This window comes from Trachinotus anak, unplaced genomic scaffold (genome assembly GCF_046630095.1).
Source record: "Trachinotus anak isolate AG129_WGS33_773 ecotype Australia unplaced genomic scaffold, CSIRO_AGI_Tana_v1 ptg000013l, whole genome shotgun sequence".
NCBI classification, from domain to species: Eukaryota; Metazoa; Chordata; class Actinopteri; order Carangiformes; family Carangidae; genus Trachinotus; species Trachinotus anak.
The window spans coordinates 825,947-847,658 of record NW_027273864.1 but is presented as its reverse complement, the minus strand read 5'-3'; the positions used below and the strand labels follow the sequence as shown (position 1 = coordinate 847,658).

General features: G+C 44.1%; 1 protein-coding gene across 4 annotated transcripts in view; it reads left to right on the top strand.

Annotated features, from left to right (window-relative positions):
• LOC139630080 (receptor-type tyrosine-protein phosphatase gamma-like) overlaps positions 1-21,712 on the top strand; it is a 454,916-nt gene that overhangs the window by 303,734 nt on the left and 129,470 nt on the right. For 3 of the 4 annotated variants that reach the window (XM_071493181.1, XM_071493178.1, XM_071493179.1), the window contains exon 4: positions 5,269-5,417. The exons of the other annotated variant lie outside the window; for it this stretch is intronic. In XM_071493181.1, the coding sequence (XP_071349282.1) occupies positions 5,269-5,417 (149 nt within the window). The remainder of the gene's footprint in view (positions 1-5,268; positions 5,418-21,712) is intronic. 4 annotated transcript variants of the gene reach the window in all.

Here is a 21,712-nt window from a genome sequence, read left to right as displayed (position 1 = left end):
GATCTAATTCTTCTTTATATTTATCATTTATTGATGTTGACACAACTGACCCTGTCTGCTCAAAGATATGTTTCTGTACAAGTGATTTGCAAGAGCAGATATGTTGTTATGGAAACCTAATTTTGACTTAATTACATTTTCCATTAAGATAATGAGGAAATATTGTAAATATTATAATACTTACTGAACATATCAGTAAGATGTTCATTGACAACACAGCGTCTCTGCTGCCTGTGAGGGAAACACTGATGAGCCATTAGTGGAACAATGGCTGGTTCTCACAGTGCGACGGATTGAACACTGCTGCCTCTGTTCACATCAACCCGTTAAATCTAGTAAACAAACAAAAACCACAGAAAAAGGTCAGACCCTCTCCACCCAGGATTTGTTACCAAAACACAACTGCTGCCATTTTGAGAAGGTCACAGAGCGTGTTCCTCTGCTCTGACAAGGTCAGACGCTGGTGCTCCAGAATATGTAAACACAACATGTGTAGTGTAAAGTGTGTCTGAGCAGTAACAGCTCAGATTTAAGTGTCAGCACACATCAACTTTCTAAATGTAAGATGCTCCCACAGCGTGACTCACAGCAGGTTTGGTATCGTATGAAGTGGACTTTCTCACCGTTGTAGTTGATCCAAACAAATCACGACACAAACAGCACAACTTCTAAAGCCCAGAGGAAAATCAGATACAAATCTCTGATAAACAGTCAAAAAGGATCCAGATCAAGGTTTCAGCTCCCTCTATCGAAGTCTGGTCCATAGATACACTCTGATGTCCATCCGCTACCGACAGGAGGCTGACTGGAGTAAGAACACACACCTTTCTGCCCTCTGCTGGTTACACAGGTGAATGCAGCCAAAATGTACTTCACACCTCATGACAGTTAACAGTGAGACACTTCCAACAGGTGGTCACATGGCCCTGAAGCTGGAGTTGTTCTCCACTTACCCACCTGTGACTTTTTAACTTGTTGCATTGTGACTCTGGCACAGTGGCCGTGTTTCTGTTTCAGTGGCTGTTGTACAATAAAAAAGACTCAGTGTGGAGGTAGAAGTTAGATTTGTGTGTGCAGAGAGACAATAGAGATGGAGATGTTACAGAGGGAGAACTGCTCCTGCAGGTTAGAAATGTTCAAACAGCTTTAACAGCATCAGCTGATTCACTGATGTGATGATGTTTTTCACTCTCTAATTTAAACTGTAATTATGGTGACTTTTGGTGGTGTTTTTCACATCTCTCTCTGGCCTGGTGACAGAGACAGGGAGACTCAGTACAAGTGTCTCCTCTCCATAGAGCTCAGGGATGCTCACTGTGACCTTCCAGATATGGAGCTCCTGAACTAACTTCTTCAGGCATCCTGACAGCAGGGAGAACTGTACACCTGGACACATCACACTTGTGTATTATGTACCTGTTGATCTGTGTAATCTAATATATTGGAATTTGGTATCTACAATATCATACAGGAAATATGTGACCATATCATATGCTCATCATTATCTTCCCAGTAATACACACTGTAACTTCATTGTGCTTTGAAAGAGAGAGATGGATGCTGCCCCTGGGCCAGCAGTGTCCTGTAGTCAGAGCTCTCTCCACAGTGCTGAGTCAGAGCTGGAGAAAAGCTCTGCCTTGTTTGCATTTGAGATGTTTGTACATTTTGCTATTGCTACGTGGCTACAACGTAAGCAAACAACAGCTGTTTACTTACCTGCTGAGAGCTTCAGTTATCGTTGTGTTACAAGATGTTAGAATATGTTCCCTGAGCAGTGCTACTCCTTCATGGCAGCCTGGACACCTCAATGACCCGGTGACGAGACGGGCCAACCAGGCTGGTTAGTTTGCTAACTTCAATAGCAGGAGAGAGGTGGTAGAAATAGAAGCAGAAGGGTTCCTCTCCACCCCTGGAGACAGCTGTTGGAGGGTAAAGGAGGGAAGTTTGATGCTGAACTCACAATGTTTCTCCAGACTGGTAAATTAACAGCTGTTAATGCTAAAATCGGCTATGTAGCAATAGCAAAACTTACAAACAGCTCCTTTAAACCATGGGGATTAGAAAATGGTAACAGGTAGGTGAGTCAGACTACAGGGCCAGTGGCTTCTGTCCCACCCTTTCCCTCACCCTCCACCTTTGTGTGCTTCTTCACTGAAAGTCAGCTGACAGCTTGGCACCGTGGACATCATGCTGGAGCTCGTCCTTGGTGGAGTATGAGGCCAAAGTGAGCAACGTTGTGGAAAATCCACCTGTTTACTTTCTAACACACATGATGTGTTTACACTGTGGCTTTGCACAGAGATTGGAAGTACAGGGGAAGTCCACCATTTAAATATTCTTTCAGTTTATACATTATGTAATATGGCTGATATGGCTCAAAATGGCTGTAGGGCTGTCTGAGCAGTGACCCTCAACACACTGTGACCATTAGAGGACTGGAAACTCTCTCTGCAGCCTTGTTGCTGCACCAGTCTTTATTCCAAACTTTCAGTGACTGATCAAGGTGACAGAGAGCGAGTAAATGTCTTGTCCACCTCTCAGTCGCTGCATCATGAGCGGGCAGCAGTATGTCACTGAGATGGGAGCCATGCGTTTGTCTGAGTGCAGGTGGCTCAGTCAAGCGAGGCGAACACACAGCGTGTTGTCACTCCCCGTGGGAGCGGGCCGGCCCAGCTGACCTTCAGGTAGAGGATCACCACTGCCAACACCCGCTGGCACAAACAGCAAGATGAGAGCGAGACACAGACAGAGAAAGAGAAGACCTCGTCACTACAGTGGAGATGAAAAATTCCCTGACACGTTTGATGCAGAGCCCCCAGTCCCCAGGCATTCAGCAACTCAAACCATTTCCCCAAGGCCGAGGAGGCTGCTCACAGAACAGAGAAAGAGCCTATGATGATGGCCACCTGCAAAGTAAGAAACACAGTGGAGCATAATTTAAATGGATTTGGGATGCCACAGCATGTAGAGAGCCATGTAAAAATGCTAACACAAACAACAGCTGCGATACAAAATGGCGCACAGCTTCTGCTCTCCCCCCACTACATAATGCATGGCTAACAAGACAAATGTGCCTGCGCTTTTTGCCATGAATTATGCATGGATCCTGCACTGTTTCTAAACAACAGATGAGCGTTTTATCTGTGGAGGGATCACCTGGTGGAGCTGCAGCTGAATGCTGTGATGGAGCTGTGAAATCAGGCAGGCCCCTTCCTGCACGACAAACTTTATTCAGACACATCACGGTGTTTCTGCCCAGCTCAACTTTAACTTCTCCACCTTGAATGAATCAACAGCTTGTGGCTAGAAAGAAACAGTGTGAAAATACAGCCATGTACATAAAGCAAAAGAAGAAGTAATATAATAGGGATCAGTGGTGTAGACTTTGCTTAATGCTGGTGAGAGACATCAGTTACTTTATTGTTATTAACAAGGTTTTAATAAGATATCTGGCATCACTGCATCATTGTATAGCCTTGCATATATGCTGCACTCCATCTGGTCTTCATCTGTTTCGGATGTTACCAGGGTTGTTCAGGTTTGCTGATCAGCTTCTATCCTGAGAATCCAAATATTTATGTATTTCTAAAGGGCCAGACCAACATCACTGTCTCAGGTGGGTGGGGCTGTCCTGACCTGATGACCTAGACTACTCTAAAATCATCGGCAAAGACTCTGGCCAACATTTCTATTGATTATTGTCTCGCCTTATTATTATTTGGAAGAGAAAATTCGGGCCAATCTCTCATAAACAAACGTCACAGTTCTCATCATAACTGAGAGAAATGATGACTTATGCCGACCACACACCAGAAGATTTTGTAAAGACTGCTGATCTTGTAGTCTGCAAGATTACATTCTTTTAAGATTATTTCCCATCATGCTACATTACATAGTTATTAACTCCACACTTTAAATGTAATGGTTTCCCCCTAGAATGACTGTTTGGACTTTGTATTTATGATTTCCTATTTTATTCTGAAATTATTTTCCTTGCCTCACACCCAACACCTCACACTGGTGCACCTCCCCGGAGTCGCCTCCTGCTTCCTGTTTGGTGCAGGAGAAAGCATCATTGAAAGTCACTGTTTGCAGGAGCCAAGTCTAAAAACTTATGTTAATAATAAACAGGTTGGGAACGTCAAGATGAAAAAAATCTGACAGCTTGGATGATCAGGCCATGGAAATGACTGAAGTGCGTCGCAACTCAAGCAAAATTCTCAGGATTTTATTTCAACATTGGAAATTAGTCCGTGGCAGTGAAATCATTTAAAGCTGACATGAAGCTATAAACTCTTCTATAAAGGGATTTCTGGATGAGATAGAAGTGTATGTAAAGTAAGGCAGTTACTGCGGTATCAGGTGTGTGTGATCCCGTGGTGTCAGGTGTGTGTTACTTCCTGACTGAGTCTTGGTGAAATGATGAACCAGGTTTGTCACTTCACTCGAGAGCATCCTCTACAAATGGGACAGGACGGTGTGATGAAGTCTGGGTTATCTGATTAATGGAACAGGAATCCTTTCACAGCCATTTGTGATTGTGAAAATAACCCCACACCCCAGCCCCCCTCTTAATTTTCACTATATTTTAGCAAGATGTGATGGAATAACAAAGGACCCTGCAAGGGCAATTTGCAGTGGTTGGGTTTTTTGCTCGGCAAATTAGCCCCTCATTGGAGAAGTTGCCTCAGAGGCTGATGGAAAATGACAGAAAGGGTCTTGTGTGAGCATGTCTTCCTCAGAGCAAATTTAAAAGGGAAACAAATATCTACCTTAAGCATGTCCTCAGAATATTTCCTTTTGTCTGTGTCTCCTCAGAGGTTTCACACACACACACACACACACACACACACACGCATACTTGTACTTCTATCTTTGTGAGGACACTCGTTGACATAATGCATTCCCTAACCCCTTACCCTAACCTTAACCATCACATCTGAGTGCCTAACCCTAACCCTGACCCTAACCTTAACCTAAACCTAATTCTAACCATAACTCTAAAACCAAGTCTTAACCCTCAAAATGTGATTTGAAGGTGTCTCAAAAAGTGAGGACCGGCCAAAATGTCCTCACTTTCCCAAAATGTTATGATTTTCTTTCTGGCAATCTGTGAAATCTGACCTCACATTGACAGGCACTAATTTTCTGTCATCTGTTTCTTTGAGAGGAATGATTACTGCCGTTGTGAAAGATTTTCAGTGATACATGACCGCTCACTCTTTCTCCCTCTGTCTGTTTTTCTCTGTTCTTCTGTCTTTCTTCCAGTGGCCATTATGTTGAAGGATGATTACTTTGTCCGGGGAGCAGGACTACCAGGGAGATTTAAGGCAGAAAAAGTGGAGTTTCACTGGGGTCCAAGCAACGGATCTGAGGGCTCCGAGCACAGCATCAACAGCCGACGTTACCCTGTGGAGGCAAGCTGAGTCTACTAAGCCTTGACATATCCTGGAATGAGACATATCTGACAGCTGTAGCTAGATAAATGTCTTTGACGGGGGTGGAGATATGGATGTAGAGCTTGTGGGCTTGGATAGCTCTTCTCAATTACTGGAATGAGAATCAGAGAAAAAAAGGGGAAGAAAGAGATTTTTTTACCTGGTCAGCATCTAGGGGTCTTTAGAGTAACTGCATTGGCTTCAAGCTTCATTGTGTGGTTTTAATCACCACAAGGAAGAATCAAGTTCTCATATAGACAATAAGCCGATTAAGAAAACAGCTGTTGCACATGTATGCAAACAGCAGTTACACTGAGCCTGATTTGAGCACATGGGCCCTGATCCAATCACAAGTAGACAGCTCTGAGTACGTCAGTTCACACCTGGCATGAGAATGCAGATCTCACTTACCTGCAAACACATATGCATCCCTGTTTTATTGTCAATCCGACAGGAGGGTTGGGGAGGCGGTTCCATCAGTGTGGCCATGGACACAGTCACGTTCACACTGCTAAAAGAATGTGGCCACATGTGGGCCAGACCACCTCTAAATGTGGTCTGAGGAATCGGGTCTTAAATGCATCCTGAATGCGTTTGGGTACATACACACCTGAACCTACAGCTTAGAACACCTGAGAATAATACCAGGTCTGAACAGGTCCATATACACAACAGGCTGTAAAATCCTCACACATTTCACTTTAATGTGTCTTCTAATTTTCATGTCAGTCAGAAAATAGTCATGTGCCTAATACGACACAGTGTAGCAGCTAACACTTGTAGCTTCTTAACAAGTGTGGGCCAGAACTGCAAAAGCCAGACATGCAGCTGTTACTGTAACTCATGTAGCTTATTAAACAATTGACAGCCAGATATAAATATCCACAGACAAAATATAAAACCATATGTATCTCACCTTATCAGGCACTGATTTCATCATAGGGAGTAACTTTAGTCTGAGCTGACAGGCTGAGGTCCAGGGATGGATCCGGCCTCTGGGTTAATGTACAGGTGAGCTGACTGCTAGTTTGGAGATCGGCAGCACCTCCAGGACATCTGAGAACACTCCTTATTTTGTTTTGTGGCACAACCTCTTGAAACAAATTAAACTGGGAGAGCTCCACACCGTTCATTGATTGGAATGGGAAAGTGGTCTCTACTGTATTTGTCTCCAGGTTCAGCCAAATGTCCTGTGAAATGGTTTCTTTGAAAAGAGGCAATCTTCATTTTAGTTTTTGCACTCGAGTAAACTATGTGATTAAGATGGTAAAGAACAGTTAAAATTTGAATGTCCTGTTGCTAAGTTCAATGAAATCATTTTAGAGGTGGAATAACCCACCAGCTAGTGAATGGTCTTGGCTGTGAAGAGCAGGATTTACCTCTCAGACTTGGTTTTTGGCATGAAGACACACTCTTTCAGCCTCCAGCTTCAGCTTCCAACTGAACTCTTTGCAATATGCCAAGTGTAAAAATGAGTAAGAAGTGTAAAAATGAGTGTGTGTGTGTGTGTGTGTGGTGCCTGAGAGAGTGTGTATATTTGTATGTTGTGTATGTGCAGCTGTCAGTCTCTTGAATACTGAAATGTCAGCCATCTCTCTGTCTGGACCTCTCCTAGGGTACTGCCTCTTTGCATTGGCTGGCCAAACAGATGAATATGTATTGTTTGACATTTGGCAGATCAGCTTGATAGTGTAATCTTCTCCTTCCCCTCCAAACTCTGTTTTATTTCCTCTCAAACCTTTCCACAAAGTTGCATAAAGGTGTGTTAGTGTCAGTGGGTGATGCATTTATCCTCTCTACTCAGTTTAGAAATATTATCTGTCTGCAGGTGAGGAATTCAGAGATTCTGCTGAAAACACAAAACCTCCTATATGAATGCATGACAAAGCTCTCTGGGTCTGTCTTTAAATTGCTGGAGGTATAATCTGCCATCACAACTGATTCAGCTGAGAGACATCAGCAAGGAAAAGTCCCAATGAAGCACTTATGAAGTTCCAGTGAAAATCACGGCAGTTTTCTCATATTGACTCAGTCATCTGTGTTGTTTCTACACACAGACACACACACACACACACACACACACATACACACAAAATGGGGGGTGAGAAGGGAGGCAGAGGTTAAGATGCACATATATACACTTGTGTGAGTATTTATTAAAAGTCTCACGTGTGTATGTTTGTGAGTCTGCATGTTCTGCAGCATAAAATTGCTGTTTTTGTCAACGGAGTCTGGCGGCTTTGAACACTGCAATAACAAGACTTTGTGGTTAAACTGAAAGATCTGTCTCTGTAGGAATACTTTTTTATAATGTTGTCAGACTCTTATTGTAACAATCTGAACCTGTCAGATGTAAAAAACAAGCACTGCAGTGGACGTACTGTATGTGCACATGGCAGGATGTGTACAGACATACACGCACATGCACACTTGTCTGTTAGAAGACACATATGCACGTGCATGGCCGAGTAGCACTAATAACACACAGATGCACATATATACACACACATGGGTGTTGTGCTAGATTCAGTATTGGTAGTAAGGCTCTGCTGAGATTACTGCTTTCAGGCCACAACTGACCCTGATAAATTCTGAATCTGCAGAGAGACAATATTTTTATGAAGGTAAATATCTTACAAAATGTGAGAATTTGTAGAGTACCATGAATACGGGCTGGACCAACCAGAAATCAAAGCACAAAGCACACTGCACTCGGCTGTCCTCTCTGTCTGTGGAGTTAGATCAGCTGTGGCACCAAGTCAGTATCTATCTATCTATCCATCTATCTAGAGTGAATGTGCACTGTGGGCAGCGCTAACTATGTTAGATAAGTAGCTATTTAGCATAAATACCCTGATCAATATTCAGATGCAGGATTTTCCCTTCACAGTTAATCCCATTCTGCCTGTGTAGCGACTGTAAACCTGAGCACCTCTAACAGATGGACAACACATGTCACAGGTAATCCCTCAGCAATGAGAGGCTTAGGTTCTGATCTGAGTCATAAGACCACATCTTGTTTTTATTAAATGTCCCTGCTGAAGCTGCATTAAAAATTTAGGCTAACATTTTCTTTTTACACTACCTATAGTGTATTATAGCCATCATCATAATTGTAAATAACAACAACAACAACAATAATAATTTCTTAGGATGGTTCCTAGATGTGTTTGAGATTAATAATACTGTACAGATAAAGGTATTGACTCCATGTCACTGCCAGTATAAAATAAAGTCTTTCACTCAGTTCACAGCCGACCTGCTGTTAGAATTGAAAAAACGAATATGGAGACATAAAATTACAATAATAGATGAATGTTGACTGAGGTCACATGGATCTCTATCATGTCTCCATCTCTGTGTGGTTACAGTCACAGTGTCTTTTCTATCTAGAATCAAACATCTGCTCCCTACCCACTGACACTCAGAGTGTTTCCATTACATCTTCAATTCAATAATATTCCAAGTCATTTATTTAATTATATAACAGTAACTACCATTTCATTTCCTGTTATTTTCAAGAAAATGATAAGGAAATTATGAGGAAATTACAGTAACATCAAGATTAGTGACAATTAGATGTGGAATAGTAATGAAATGTAATAATTTCATAATTTATCATCATCATTGACATCATGACAAACCCTGGTTCACAGCTAAGCTCAGTCAGCTCAGGAGGCAAAAGGAGGAAGCTTTCAGGAGTGGGGACAGGGACAGGTTTAAAGAGTCCAAGTACAGGTTTAGCAAGGCGGTGAGAGAAGCTAAACGACTGTACTCTGAGAAACTTCAGCTCCAGTTCTCAGCCAATGACTCTGCTTCTGTCTGGAAAGGGCTCAGAAAGATCACAAACTACAAACCTAAACCCCCCCACTCCATTAATGACTTCCGCCTGGCCAACGATCTGAATGAGTTCTACTGCCGCTTTGAAAGACAGTGGGACAAGCCTGACACTAACCTCCACATCAGAGCCACATCAGAACCCCCCTCCTCCCCTACCAAAGGAACGTCTCTCTCTATCCTGGAGAGAGATGTCAACAGGCTTTTTAAGAAGCAGAACCCCCGCAAAGCAGCCGGTCCTGACTCTGTCTCTCCATCATCCCTGAAGCACTGTGCTGATCAGCTGTCTCCAGTGTTCACGGACATCTTCAACACCTCACTGGAGACCTGCCACGTGCCAGCCTGCTTCAAATCCTCCACCATCATCCCTGTCCCCAAAAAACCAAGGCCCACAGGACTAAATGACTACAGACCCATTGCCCTGACCTCTGTGGTCATGAAATCATTTGAGCGCCTTGTCCTGTCCCATCTCAAATCCATCACTGACCCACTCCTGGACCCCCTGCAGTTCGCCTACAGAGCCAACAGGTCTGTAGACGACGCCGTCAACATGGCTCTCCACTTCATCCTCCAGCACCTGGACTCCTCAGGGACCTATGCCAGGATCCTGTTTGTGGACTTCAGCTCTGCCTTCAACACCATCATCCCGGCTCTGCTGCAGGACAAGCTCTCCCAGCTGAGCGTGCCTGACTCCACTGCAGGTGGATCACCGACTTCCTGTCTGACAGGAGGCAGCACGTGAAGCTAGGAAAGCACGTGTCTGACTCCCAGACCATCAGCACTGGATCCCCGCAAGGCTGCGTTCTTTCTCCTCTGCTCTTCTCCCTGTACACCAACACCTGCACCTCCAGCCATCAGTCTGTCAAGCTCCTGAAGTTTGCAGACGACACCACTCTCATTGGACTCATCTCTGATGGCGATGAGTCTGCCTACAGGTGGGAGACTGAGCGTCTGGTGACCTGGTGCAGGCAGAACAACCTAGAGCTAAGGTTGAAGACAGTGGAAATGATAGTGGACTTCAGGAAGAGCCCAGCCCCACCCACCCCCATCTCCCTGTGTGACTCCCCCGTGGCTACCGTGGAGCATTTTCGCTTCTTGGGAACCACCATCACACAGGATCTCAAATGGGAGCTAAACATCAGCTCCCTCATCAAAAAAGCTCAGCAGAGGATGTATTTCCTGAGGCAATTGAAGAAGTTCAACCTGCCAAGGACTATGATGGTGAACTTCTACACCTCCATCATTGAGTCCATCCTCACCTCCTCCATCACCATCTGGTACGCTGCTGCCACGGAGAGGGACAATAACAGACTGCAGCGTATCATCCACTCTGCTGAGAAGGTGATTGGCTGCAATCTTCCGTCCCTCCAGGACCTGTACGCCTCAAGGACTCTGAGGCGTGCAGGGAAGATTGTAGCTGACTCCTCCCACCCTGGACACAAACTCTTTGAGACACTCCCCTCTGGCAGGAGGCTGCGGTCCTTCAGGACCAAAACCTCTCGCCACAAAAATAGCTTCTTCCCATCTGCTATTAGCCTTATCAACAAGGCTAGAGAGCCCCACTGTTGCTGATCAATTGCACCAATCACCAGAAAAAATTCCTTGTATGTGAAAACATACTTGGCAATAAAACTGATTCTGATTCTGATTCTGATTCATTTCATGTACATGGACACAGGTATTGACTTCCAGCATTAACCTAAACCTCTTTCTTTCACTAACCTTAAACAAAGAGCTGTTGTTGTCTAAACCATGTAAATGAATGTAGCACTTAATTCATTCAAACAATACTGTACATTTCCAACTGAAATACATTACTTTGAAAGTCGTGATGACTGTCAAGAAAAAACCTTCTGTCCTTGTACACGAATCAAAAGATGAAATGTGAGACTGGGTTGAAATATGTAGATATACACTATATTGCCAAAAATATTCACTCACCCATCCAAATAATAGAAATCGGGTGTTCCAATCACCTCCATGGCCACAGGTGTATCAAATCAAGCACCTAGGCATGCAGACTGTTTCTACAAACATTTGTGAAAGAATGGGTCACTCTCAGGAGCTCAGTGAATTCCAGCGTGGTACTGTGATAGGATGCCCCCTATGCAACAAGTCCAGTCCTGGAATTTCCTCGCTCCTAAATATTCCACAGTCAACTGTCAGTGGTATTATAACAAAGTGGAAGCAATTGGGAACGACAGCAACTCAGCCACAAAGTGGTAGGCCACGTAAACTGACGGAGCGGGGTCAGCGGATGCTGAGGCGCATAGTGTGCACAGGTCGCCAATATTCTGCAGAGTCAATCGCTATAGACCTCCAAACTTCATGTGACCTTCAGATTAGCTCAAGAACAGTGTGTAGAGAGCTTCAAGAAATGGGTTCCATGGCCGAGCAGCTGCATCCAAGCCAAAGCGTCAGATGCAGTGATGTAAAGCACGCCGCCACTGGAGTCTAGAGCAGTGGAGACGCGTTCTCTGGAGTGATGAATCACGCTTCTCCATCTGGCAATCTGATGGACGAGTCTGGGTTTGGCGGTTGCCAGGAGAAAGGTACTTGTCTGACTGCATTGTGCCAAGTGTAAAGTTTGGTGGAGGTGGGGTTATGGTGTGGGGTTGTTTTTCAGGAGCTGGGCTTGGCCCCTTACTTCCAGTGAAAGCAACCCTGAATGCTTCAGCATACCAAGAGATTTTGGACAATTCCATGCTCCCAACTTTGTGGGAACAGTTTGGAGATGGCCCCTTCCTCTTCCAACATGACTGTGCACCAGTGCAAAAAGCAAGGTCCATAAAGACATGGATGAGTGAGTTTGGTATGAATGAACTTGACTGGCCTGCACAGAGTCCTGACCTCAACCCGATAGAGGGTTGATAGGGATGAATTAGAGCGGAGACTGAGAACCAGGCTTTCTCGTCCAACACCAGTGTGTGACCTCACAAATGCGCTTCTGGAAGAATGGTCACAAATTCCCATAAACACACTCCTGAACCTTGCGGACAGCCTTCCCAGAAGAGTTGAAGCTGTTATAGCTGCAGAGGGTGGACCGACGTCATATTAAACCCTATGGATTAAGAATGGGATGTCACTTAAGTTCATATGCGAGTCAAGGCAGGTGAGCGAATACTTTTGGCAATATAGTGTATATTAAAATTACATGTGCAGTCAGGTCACCACCTCAATGATTCAGTGGATTACACTGTGATACTTTGAGAATGCACAGATTTTGAACTGTGCATTATTTTTACTCAGTTTATTTTTACAAAGACAACAGAGGGGCAAGGAAGGGGGAGGAAACTGATTCCAATGTCTACCACCACAGGGCTTAAAGGAGCATGTAGCTGTGGTATTAAGCCTTGGCAGCAGGAATCAGAGACAGCAGCCTCAGTGTGGTGGGCATCAGTTCCACCTACTCTGAAAGTAATGTGTTGGGCTGACTGCTGAAAACATTTCTGATTGCACTGCAGCACTGTGACAGATCCCAGACAGACGCTGACTGCACCTGACGCCTGTGCAGACAAGGTGATCAACTACACCTTTAAATGCTGTACATGAAATAAAAGAGAAAAAATATGTGAGTTTATTGTTTAATTCCCACTCTGACAGTGTCTCCCTGTATACGTGAAATACTCCACATATCTTGTGCATCATTTAATACATATTTATGCAAATTAATCCTGGCAGATTTATTTGGGGAACATTTCAATCCAGATTAGAACTGATTTTATTGAATGATGTTTCCCCAACATTTGAATCCAGACTAGAACTGATTTTATTGAATGATGTTTCCCCATGACAGAAGACGTCAGTAGAAAACTGCTGCTATAGAATCAGTCTAAATTTCCTGTCAAAACACACAGTAGTTACTCCTCCACCCTCATGATTGTGGGTGTGCTGTGCTGTCGTGACAACATTGTAGCCCCGTTGTTAACAGTTGTGGTACATTATTTCTCTCCCTTTTCAGCTGACCTGAATTCAGTGTTTGTGAGTTGTTTCCCAGCTGATTTGAATCCAGACTTCACAGCAAGCGAAGAAACATTTTTGTCTCACACTTGTTTCGCTGCTTCAAGTTGATGTTTCTCCTCCTTCCTGTACTGCAGACATGTGATGTGTGTCGTGTGGATATGAACACTGGACTGGCTGAGTTTTACAAGAGCACTGACCACGAGAACAGGGGAAACTTCCTGATTTCCCATTAACATTCACAGTGAAAACTTTGTTTCCAAATGTTTTTAGACAACTGGATTTTTTTTTTTGGTTGTGAGATGTCATGAGAACTCATGCAGTGTCGAAATCAGACAGGGTTCATCCTGTGAGGAGCCTGACAGATATCAGTATATTGGATTCTTATACTCCATGTAAATTAACAACAATATGAGTTGATTTCTCTGGTGATCATAAAAATCCAGTCTCTAGTTTTGAGAAGTTTGTAACGTTTCCTTCACTTACCTCTCCATGCTCTCTTCCCTGTTCCATTCCTTGTTTTTTTCTCTATTTTCTTCTTTTCATTTCATTGAATTTTCCTCTATTCTCGTATTTACCTTTTCTTTTCCCTCTCGTTCCTTTTCCTTTTCTTCCCTTTCCATCCCATTCTCTCCACTGTCTTTCCTTTCCTCTGCTTCTCAGTGGGCGTAGCTGACGGGAGCTGTTCTTCTCTCATGAATGATGTATGATTTACAAGCCTTACACTTAGTAATTGTGGCCTAATAGGGCCCTTGAATGGCATGGAGAAGTGGGGACCCGCTGCTGTTTCAAACAGTAATGCTGTGGTTAATATGCCAAGCACACCGCTGCCAGGGAGCACAGCACACATCTTCAGCTGGAGTGTGTCACCCAGCAGCTCGTGTGTGTGTGTGTGTGTGTGTGTGTGTGTGTGTGTGTGTGTGTATGTGTATGCACACCCCTGCGTCCTGTACAGTCTCATTACACTGTTGTGTACCTTACATCAAAAGTCAAATGTGTATGACTGCACCCGCAGGTGCTCTCAGCCAGGAGCTGATGTGGTTGATTCTGAATAATCCAACCAGGGCTGAGGTCAGAAACAAACTCACACACACACTTTGTTTGAAGGCCAGTAGAAAATCTATTTAGACTTTCTTCAATGTGTCTTATAAACTACAGGCTGTTTGCTAAGTGCACACCTCAGTGCACACTAACGGTGATGTACATAGTAGTTGCACACATTGAAGCACACTTAATAATAACAACACGCTCAGGGAATGTTGATGTGTGATTGTTGTCTTGATGGTGCTGGTTTCACACAACAGCTCCAGGCTGAAACAAGGTGTGGGCTGTAATGTAACAGCTCTGGAGCACGGCAGGGTAACAGACCGAGCATCTGCCCTGGGGCCTCTGATGTTCTAGGGACCCAGAGCAGTTGCCTACTTTTATCAAGGGCAGCAGAAAGCCATCACACTTTTGACCAACACAAAGCTGGTCTGAAGTCAGTGCCACAGTATTGCACTTGGATTTTAAAGGGCGCCTCCTGATATAATTGCACAGCTGTCGGAATTGTGTGGCCAGTCCAGAGCAGAGGAGAGCAGTGCAATAACACAGGGGCAGTCACTGTGTTTACCTTCATGAAATCACCTGAAAATGACCACAGGCTACACTATAACCACACACACCTCTACACACAGCAGACTGGACAGTTATAACTCAATATAACTGCATAGATATATAACACAGTCTGTGTGCCCACCACCTAGCGTTTTGTATTTATAATCTAAATTTCAACTGAGAGTGCCAAATATTTATGTGATGTTGCTTCTGCACCCTAACACCCGGGCCTGTTTGGCAGATCCTGCTGTTGCTGCTCACATGCCTTTACTTTCACATGAGCAGCTTCCTCTGCAGAGAAGAGTTCAGATCTACCATTATAAAATCAGCCTGGCTTTTAAAGGGAACAGAGATGGTCCTCTGATTGGATTATTGCATGTTAGGCCCAAAACATGTACAAAAATGATTACTTAAGAGAACTGTGCACCTGGTGCTGTGTCTGTTTTTCCTGCCATTAAACTAGCTACTGGATATGGACACGCCCTAAATGCACTTGCTCCCATGTGGACACATTGCTGTGCAGTAAAGTTTATCAGCAGTTCCCTGCCTAGCCTGTTCACAAGCTGCGCCTCTGGTGTGTGGAGCTGAGAGGAAAGTTGTTCAGAGATTTCATCCAGAATGACGCCATAAAGTGCTTTAAAAGTCAGCAGAGAAAGAAAGACGGGGGCATATTGCCCCAACATGGCTTTGTACTGGAGCCCATGACTGCTGGGCTACTGAAACCCTTTGTACAGCAACAACAGCTACATGAACACAAAAACTCACACGCATCAGCAGGAATCTCTCAAATCAGTGAATAAAGTTGCAACAGTAACCAGTGTGATTTGGTTCTATTCCACCCAGTTTATCTGTCTATGGCTACCTCCCACTGTGGTGCCTCACCTGCCCCCCCCCCTCCTCCCCAGGCCTGGGCAGGTGAGAGTGCTATCAGGGCTACCTGGTCGAGGAGCTAAACTATCCATTCTGTCTGACTGCCTCTTGCCAAGGCTCATTTTTATCTCGACCCCCTCCCGAGCCTCCCAGACGTGATAAACGAGAGGAGCAGAGGTTGAAGAGATGGAGGGGGAAGAACTGAGTGTGTGTAGCTCCAGAAGTTGCTCTGCCAGCTTTTACCCACCTGCCTAGATAAGAAAGGCACTGTAAATTAACACGCGATATGGGGGGCCGAGAGCACAGGCGGCGTGTGTGTGTGTTGGGGGGGCGGGGGGGGGACACGTCCTCTCTTTGCTTTGCTGCAGGTATCACAGATAAAGATGTGTCATTGATGAATGGGATTTTATTTCCCATCAACCTTTGCTGCATGGGAAATGGAAAGCACATCCTGGCCCCTAAATCATCAGATGAATAATGATAACACTGGACACCAGTTTTCATTTCTTTGCACTATTTCTCTGCAGAGCTCCGTATGCAAACTGTTTGTTTCCATCAGCGCCTGGAGTGTGTGTGTATGTGTGGGTGCGTGAGTGTGTGTGTGTATGTGTGTTTTTTCCTACATTGAAGCGAAAATGAAGGCAGAGCCTCCACACACTGTGGTGTAGATGTTTAAACCAGGGCTCAGTTGACGAGGTCTGGGGCCAAGTCCAGACCACCTGGGGCTGGGGTGAAGGACTGAGGAATCACTGCTTGTGTGCTGTGTTTGGCTTTGTCACATTAGTCGTGCTGTATTTGACTTTTGGCCACTTGTGTGTCAAAGGTTTTGAGAGTCCAGCTTCAGTTTTGAGAGTTCAAAATCTTCCACACAGACTGTGGTGAATTTCACAACTGTTATTGTTGATTTACTCAGAGGTGACAAAGTCCACAGCTCCATTACTGGAGTCACAGTCCAGATCCTCCGGGTCAAATATGACTCCGCTACAAGTGGAAGTTGTTCAGTCAGATCTTCACTTGAGTTAAAGTACTAGAGTACTTGATTTTAAAAATACTTAAGTATTCAAAAGTAAATTGTTATGTCAACACATTGTTGTATTGTTCCACATTTACAGAACCTAATCACTCTGAAACAACCTATTGACTGACTGACTGTAGAACCTGTAGGATAAACAGCTTGTACATTATGATACAGAGCCTATAGAAATGGTCAACAACAAAAGGAGCCATTGTTGTTTTCATATTTCTTTTTTTTAGGCAGCAATGAAGTTTGGTCATTTGAAATGAAAGAAATCTTTCTTTATTTCTAAAATTTTAAACATGGACTTAAAATAAGACCATGATGCTGTGGTGAAGAATCTTTTGCCTCACCTTTATCTAACGCAGCATCGTTAGGATGCTGCCATGTTTAAACTGAGCTGTTTGAAAATGCAACAAGCACAACATGACTGATGTGCTGAGGTGTACAAGTTGGCTGTTTTTTCTCCTGTGATGAACACAGTTTATGGTCTGTCACATTTTCAAAATAAAAGAAAATGAATTCACCAAAGGCTCTGCTTCACCGTAACGAGTACTTCATAGAAATGTATTGGAGTCAAATGTACAATATCTGTTTTTTAGGTGTAGTAGAGTAAACGTCCTAAGTCGTTTAAAAAGTAATACTCAGGTAAAGTACAGGTACTCGAATATTATACTTAAATACAGTACTTAAGTAAATGTACTTTGTCTCTGTCTACCTCTGGATTTGCTGCAGTTGTTTGCCTCTACATCCTTGGTGACAGTGTGGACCAAAGACTTTTTACGACATTTATGTCAGGTCAAATTTCTCTGAACTGACTTTCCAGTGACTTTTAAATCAAGAGCTTAACAGTGTTTCAACAAGAGTTCATGGAGGTCAGAAACCAGTAAAACTGAGAGATGAAGACCTTTAATATTTAGAGTCAGTTATATAACAAGCAGGCCCTTCACTCTCCATATAAAATCTGACGGCTGTGTGGCACGCTCCCCAGTCTGCCGGTCTGGATGTGAGAGGAAGCAGCTCCTCACCTGACTCCTGAGCAGCAGGCAGCTGCTGGAGCCCGGAGTCAAACCCCTGTTTCTGTTATATCTCTACATTTACAGAGACAACACAGTGTGTGGGAGGTGAAGACGCAGAACTAAAGTGAAGGTCAAACTTTCAGCTGCTCCTGTGTTAGAAAGTAGCTCCAGCACTGTTACGTCTGCCAGCTGTTTGAACCCATGTCTGAAAACAGTGGAGGCTTCATATACACAAATCAGCTCTGAAACAGACAAAGTCAAACAACAAATGTTCATATAAAGTTTGTATAAATATAATCTGTGTCTGAACTCACTCACCTGTTCTCTCATTCACTCCCTGTGTAACAGACAGTCTGTAGTAAGCAGAGCTATTATGCTTTCCCTTATTTTCTGTCATATATATATATATATATATGTATGATGTCTATATTAAATATGGTCAAAGTCTCAAGTAATGAGGTTAACATATGCAAAAGCTCAGTCTGCTCCGAACGCCAGGTTTCCAATTTCCCAAAACAGTCCTGGGTAGTTGAGTACTATTAAAGGCATTTAACCCTAGAACACTAACGTTAAAATTAGTAACACCATCACTAACGTCGGGTGAAAATCACCTGAAGGCATGCCTCTTGAAAAAACCAGAGATGGGAGGAGGGAAACAAACATACCATTAATGACATCAATGAGCAGCCTGAAGCTACCCAAGGACCCATGCAACTCAGACAGCAGCAACACAATGAAAATCACATGACAAGAATCGTGTGGGTGAAAATCACCCGACGTTAGTGTTCTAGGGTTAATAACCTTCATTTGGTGACAGCAAAATAACAGTTAATGGGTGTAATATTCACCAAAGAGAGACGTGCTGCTGTAATCTTTGTTGCTGTTCGTGTCCACTCTCATATTCTGGATGGATAGATTTGAGAAGTTTCCAATAAGTTGTGTTCTGTTGTTTAGTTTTAGTTACTAGCGACTCAGTTTTACAGTTTGCTTTCGTAACCTCCTCCCTGGTAAGAGGCTGCACTGCACTGCCACTCAATCAGGAGAAAGTGGGTTTTTAAAGCAAGTTTTGAATTAATATGGTTTCCAGTTGCCATGGCACCACGGATGGCTGCCTCGGTGTGTTGGTGCGCACTCTTTTGCCCTATTTTCTTTGTAAATTCAGTTTCTGCCTTGGTTTCTGGAACTCTTTCACAGGAGAAGAGCTCATTAACATCAGAGAAACAACTCCAGAGGATTTTTTCCACCTTTCTCGACTCACCTGTGGAATTATTGGACATTTTGGTCAAAGGTGCACTGACCGTTGCTCTCGCAGTGAAACGCCGGAGGAGAGGAAAACGTGCCGGTGCGCTTGTGCGTCTCCGCCGGCGTGGACTTCGCACACCGCTCCCAGGTATCTTTCTCTCCAAGGTGCGTTCACTGCCCAACAAGCTGGATGAACTTCAGCTACTGGTGCAGAAGAACAGAGACTTTTCTTCATCTTCCGTTCTGTGCTTCACGGAGACGTGGCTGTGTGGATCGATTCCGGACTCTGTGCTGGAGCTGGCCGGCTTCCAACTCTTCAGAGCGGATCGCGACACAGAGCTGTCCGGCAAAACCAAAGGTGGAGGAATCTGTTTTTATGCTAACAGTGGCTGGTGCAAAGACGTGACAGTGATCCTGCAGCACTGTTCTCCTGACCTGGAGACTTTCATCATAAACTGCAGGCCCTTCTACTCCCCCCGTGAGTTCACCTCATTCATCCTGGTCGGTGTTTACATCCCACCACAGGCCACAGCAGATACTGTGTGTGGAGCGGACCAACCCGGACTCCTTAGTTATTGTCCTTGGTGACTTTAACAAAGGTAACCTCAGCCACGAACTGCCCAAATACAGACAGTTTGTTAATTGCCCGACCAGAGAGGGGAACACTCTGGACCACTGTTACACCACAATCAGTGGAGCTTATCACGCCGTCCCCTGGGCTGCACTGGGCCACTCTGACCATGTCATGGTCCACCTGATTCCCACATACAGGCAGAAACTAAAACTGTGTAAACCTGTTGTTTACAAGAACCTCCAAGAACCTCCAACTGCACCAATCACCAGAACAAATTCCTTGTATGTGGAAACATACTTGGCAATAAAACTGATTCTGATTCTGACTCTGATTCAGTCAGAGGCTCAACTGAGGGGCTGTGTAAAAGGCAGTCTGACATAAATAAGGTCTTTATTTGAACTGTGAATCATGCTCTGCAGGAGTATAGAAGAATATAGAGCTGGAAATGAGCATAATAGGTCCACTTTAAGTGAACAGGAAAATGTGATTTCGGACACTTAGATTCAAGACAGGTATAATGTTTCACATCTGTAAATCCACAACTCATCTGTGCATCTTTAAAATGTGACGCATTGCATTGTGGTACTGCAGAAACTCCATGCAACGGATATTTATGTCAGAGGGTTTTTTCCAGCAGACATTTCAACCTGTCATAGAAGGAAGGACTGAGGTGTTACTGAAGGATGGCTCTGAACCACCAGCACCAGGTATCATAGTAGTTAAGGTTTGCTCAGTTAACATTGGTCAATAAACCAGTGCTTCTCAAATCTTGTGGCACTGTCGCTTGTGGGACTTCTGTTTAAGCCTTTTGGTGTTACTGCTGCTGTGTGAGCAGAAGCAGCAGTGCTTGCATGCCGTGCCAGTTGAGTGCACGCCATCCATGCCAAAAGAAGGCTGCGGCGGACTGACTGAGCTTGTATACAAGGGGGCATTACCCAGCCCCACCTACTTCCTCATCTCTCTACATCCACACTCAGGCAGCAGCAAAGAGGGTGGTGGTCAGGAATTGTAGATAATTTTCTCTGTCAGAAAGATTCAGGGCTAGTCAAAATACATTTACAGCTAAAGCTCCAGAAGCCCGACGCTGATGCTTGAAACTCTTGTTTGTACCTTGTTTAATCACACCCGAGGGCAGAGAGCTCCTAATTCACCCACCACCATCACATTCAGTTGTACATCCCCTTATTTCACTCACAACGTGATAAATACTACACTTGTCTGATGCATAATAATAATACAGCTCAATTCATACTCCTCTATTTTTGGTACCATTTGTTCCCGTAATCATTTCTGGCAGTGGTTTCCTGGCTGTGGATTGTAAGATAAACAACAACAGAATCAATGTGCTCAGCACGAACACCATCAGTCATTTGGACTTGTAAACTGACACTATAAACTTTTATTTCGCATATATTTGTCAAACACTCAAAACCACCTCAGCGAGCTGGCTCTGTCTGAGGTTTTTATGACTGTCATGACCATGCAACACATGGTCGCTCATTACATCAGCTCAAGTCACATCAACACAGGCGGGTACAGTGATGTGGGGGCGATGCACCAGGATATAAAAACAGGTGAGTGGATATATGGAGGGGACTGCAAGTAAAATATTAAGACTTCTTCACTGACAAGCAGCCAAAAGTGGAACATACTTTACTCAGCTGGAGTTGTGGTGTCATCAGGCAGAGATTAACCCGATGTGTTGGGCCCCTATGCAACAGATATTGATTTATTATTGATGTGATATTGATTGTTGGAAAAGTACCTGGTCCAATTACATGAGCTTAAATCACGTCAGGATTTGTATAAAACATCCGATGCCCAACACACCCATCCACCACCCTGTCCTCCACCCCTCAAAATGAAGGACATAAGGAGTGATCTTTGGCACTGGATTTAAATCTGATGGCTACACTCTCATGATTAACTTTGATGGGATGAATGTCTTCGTCTTCATGATTGCTGGAGTTTGCTGTGGTTTTGAGTTTGGGTCAGCTCATTCGTCCTTTCATTCGGTCCAGTTTGTGCATACATGTTCTCTGTTTTGATCCTGATCATGTTTTGGACCTTGCCTGTTTTTTGGAATTGGCCTCAGCCTGACCGTTTGTACTTTGTGGCCTCTTTGATTTTTGCATCCTTACTTTTTTCTGAGGAAAGACTC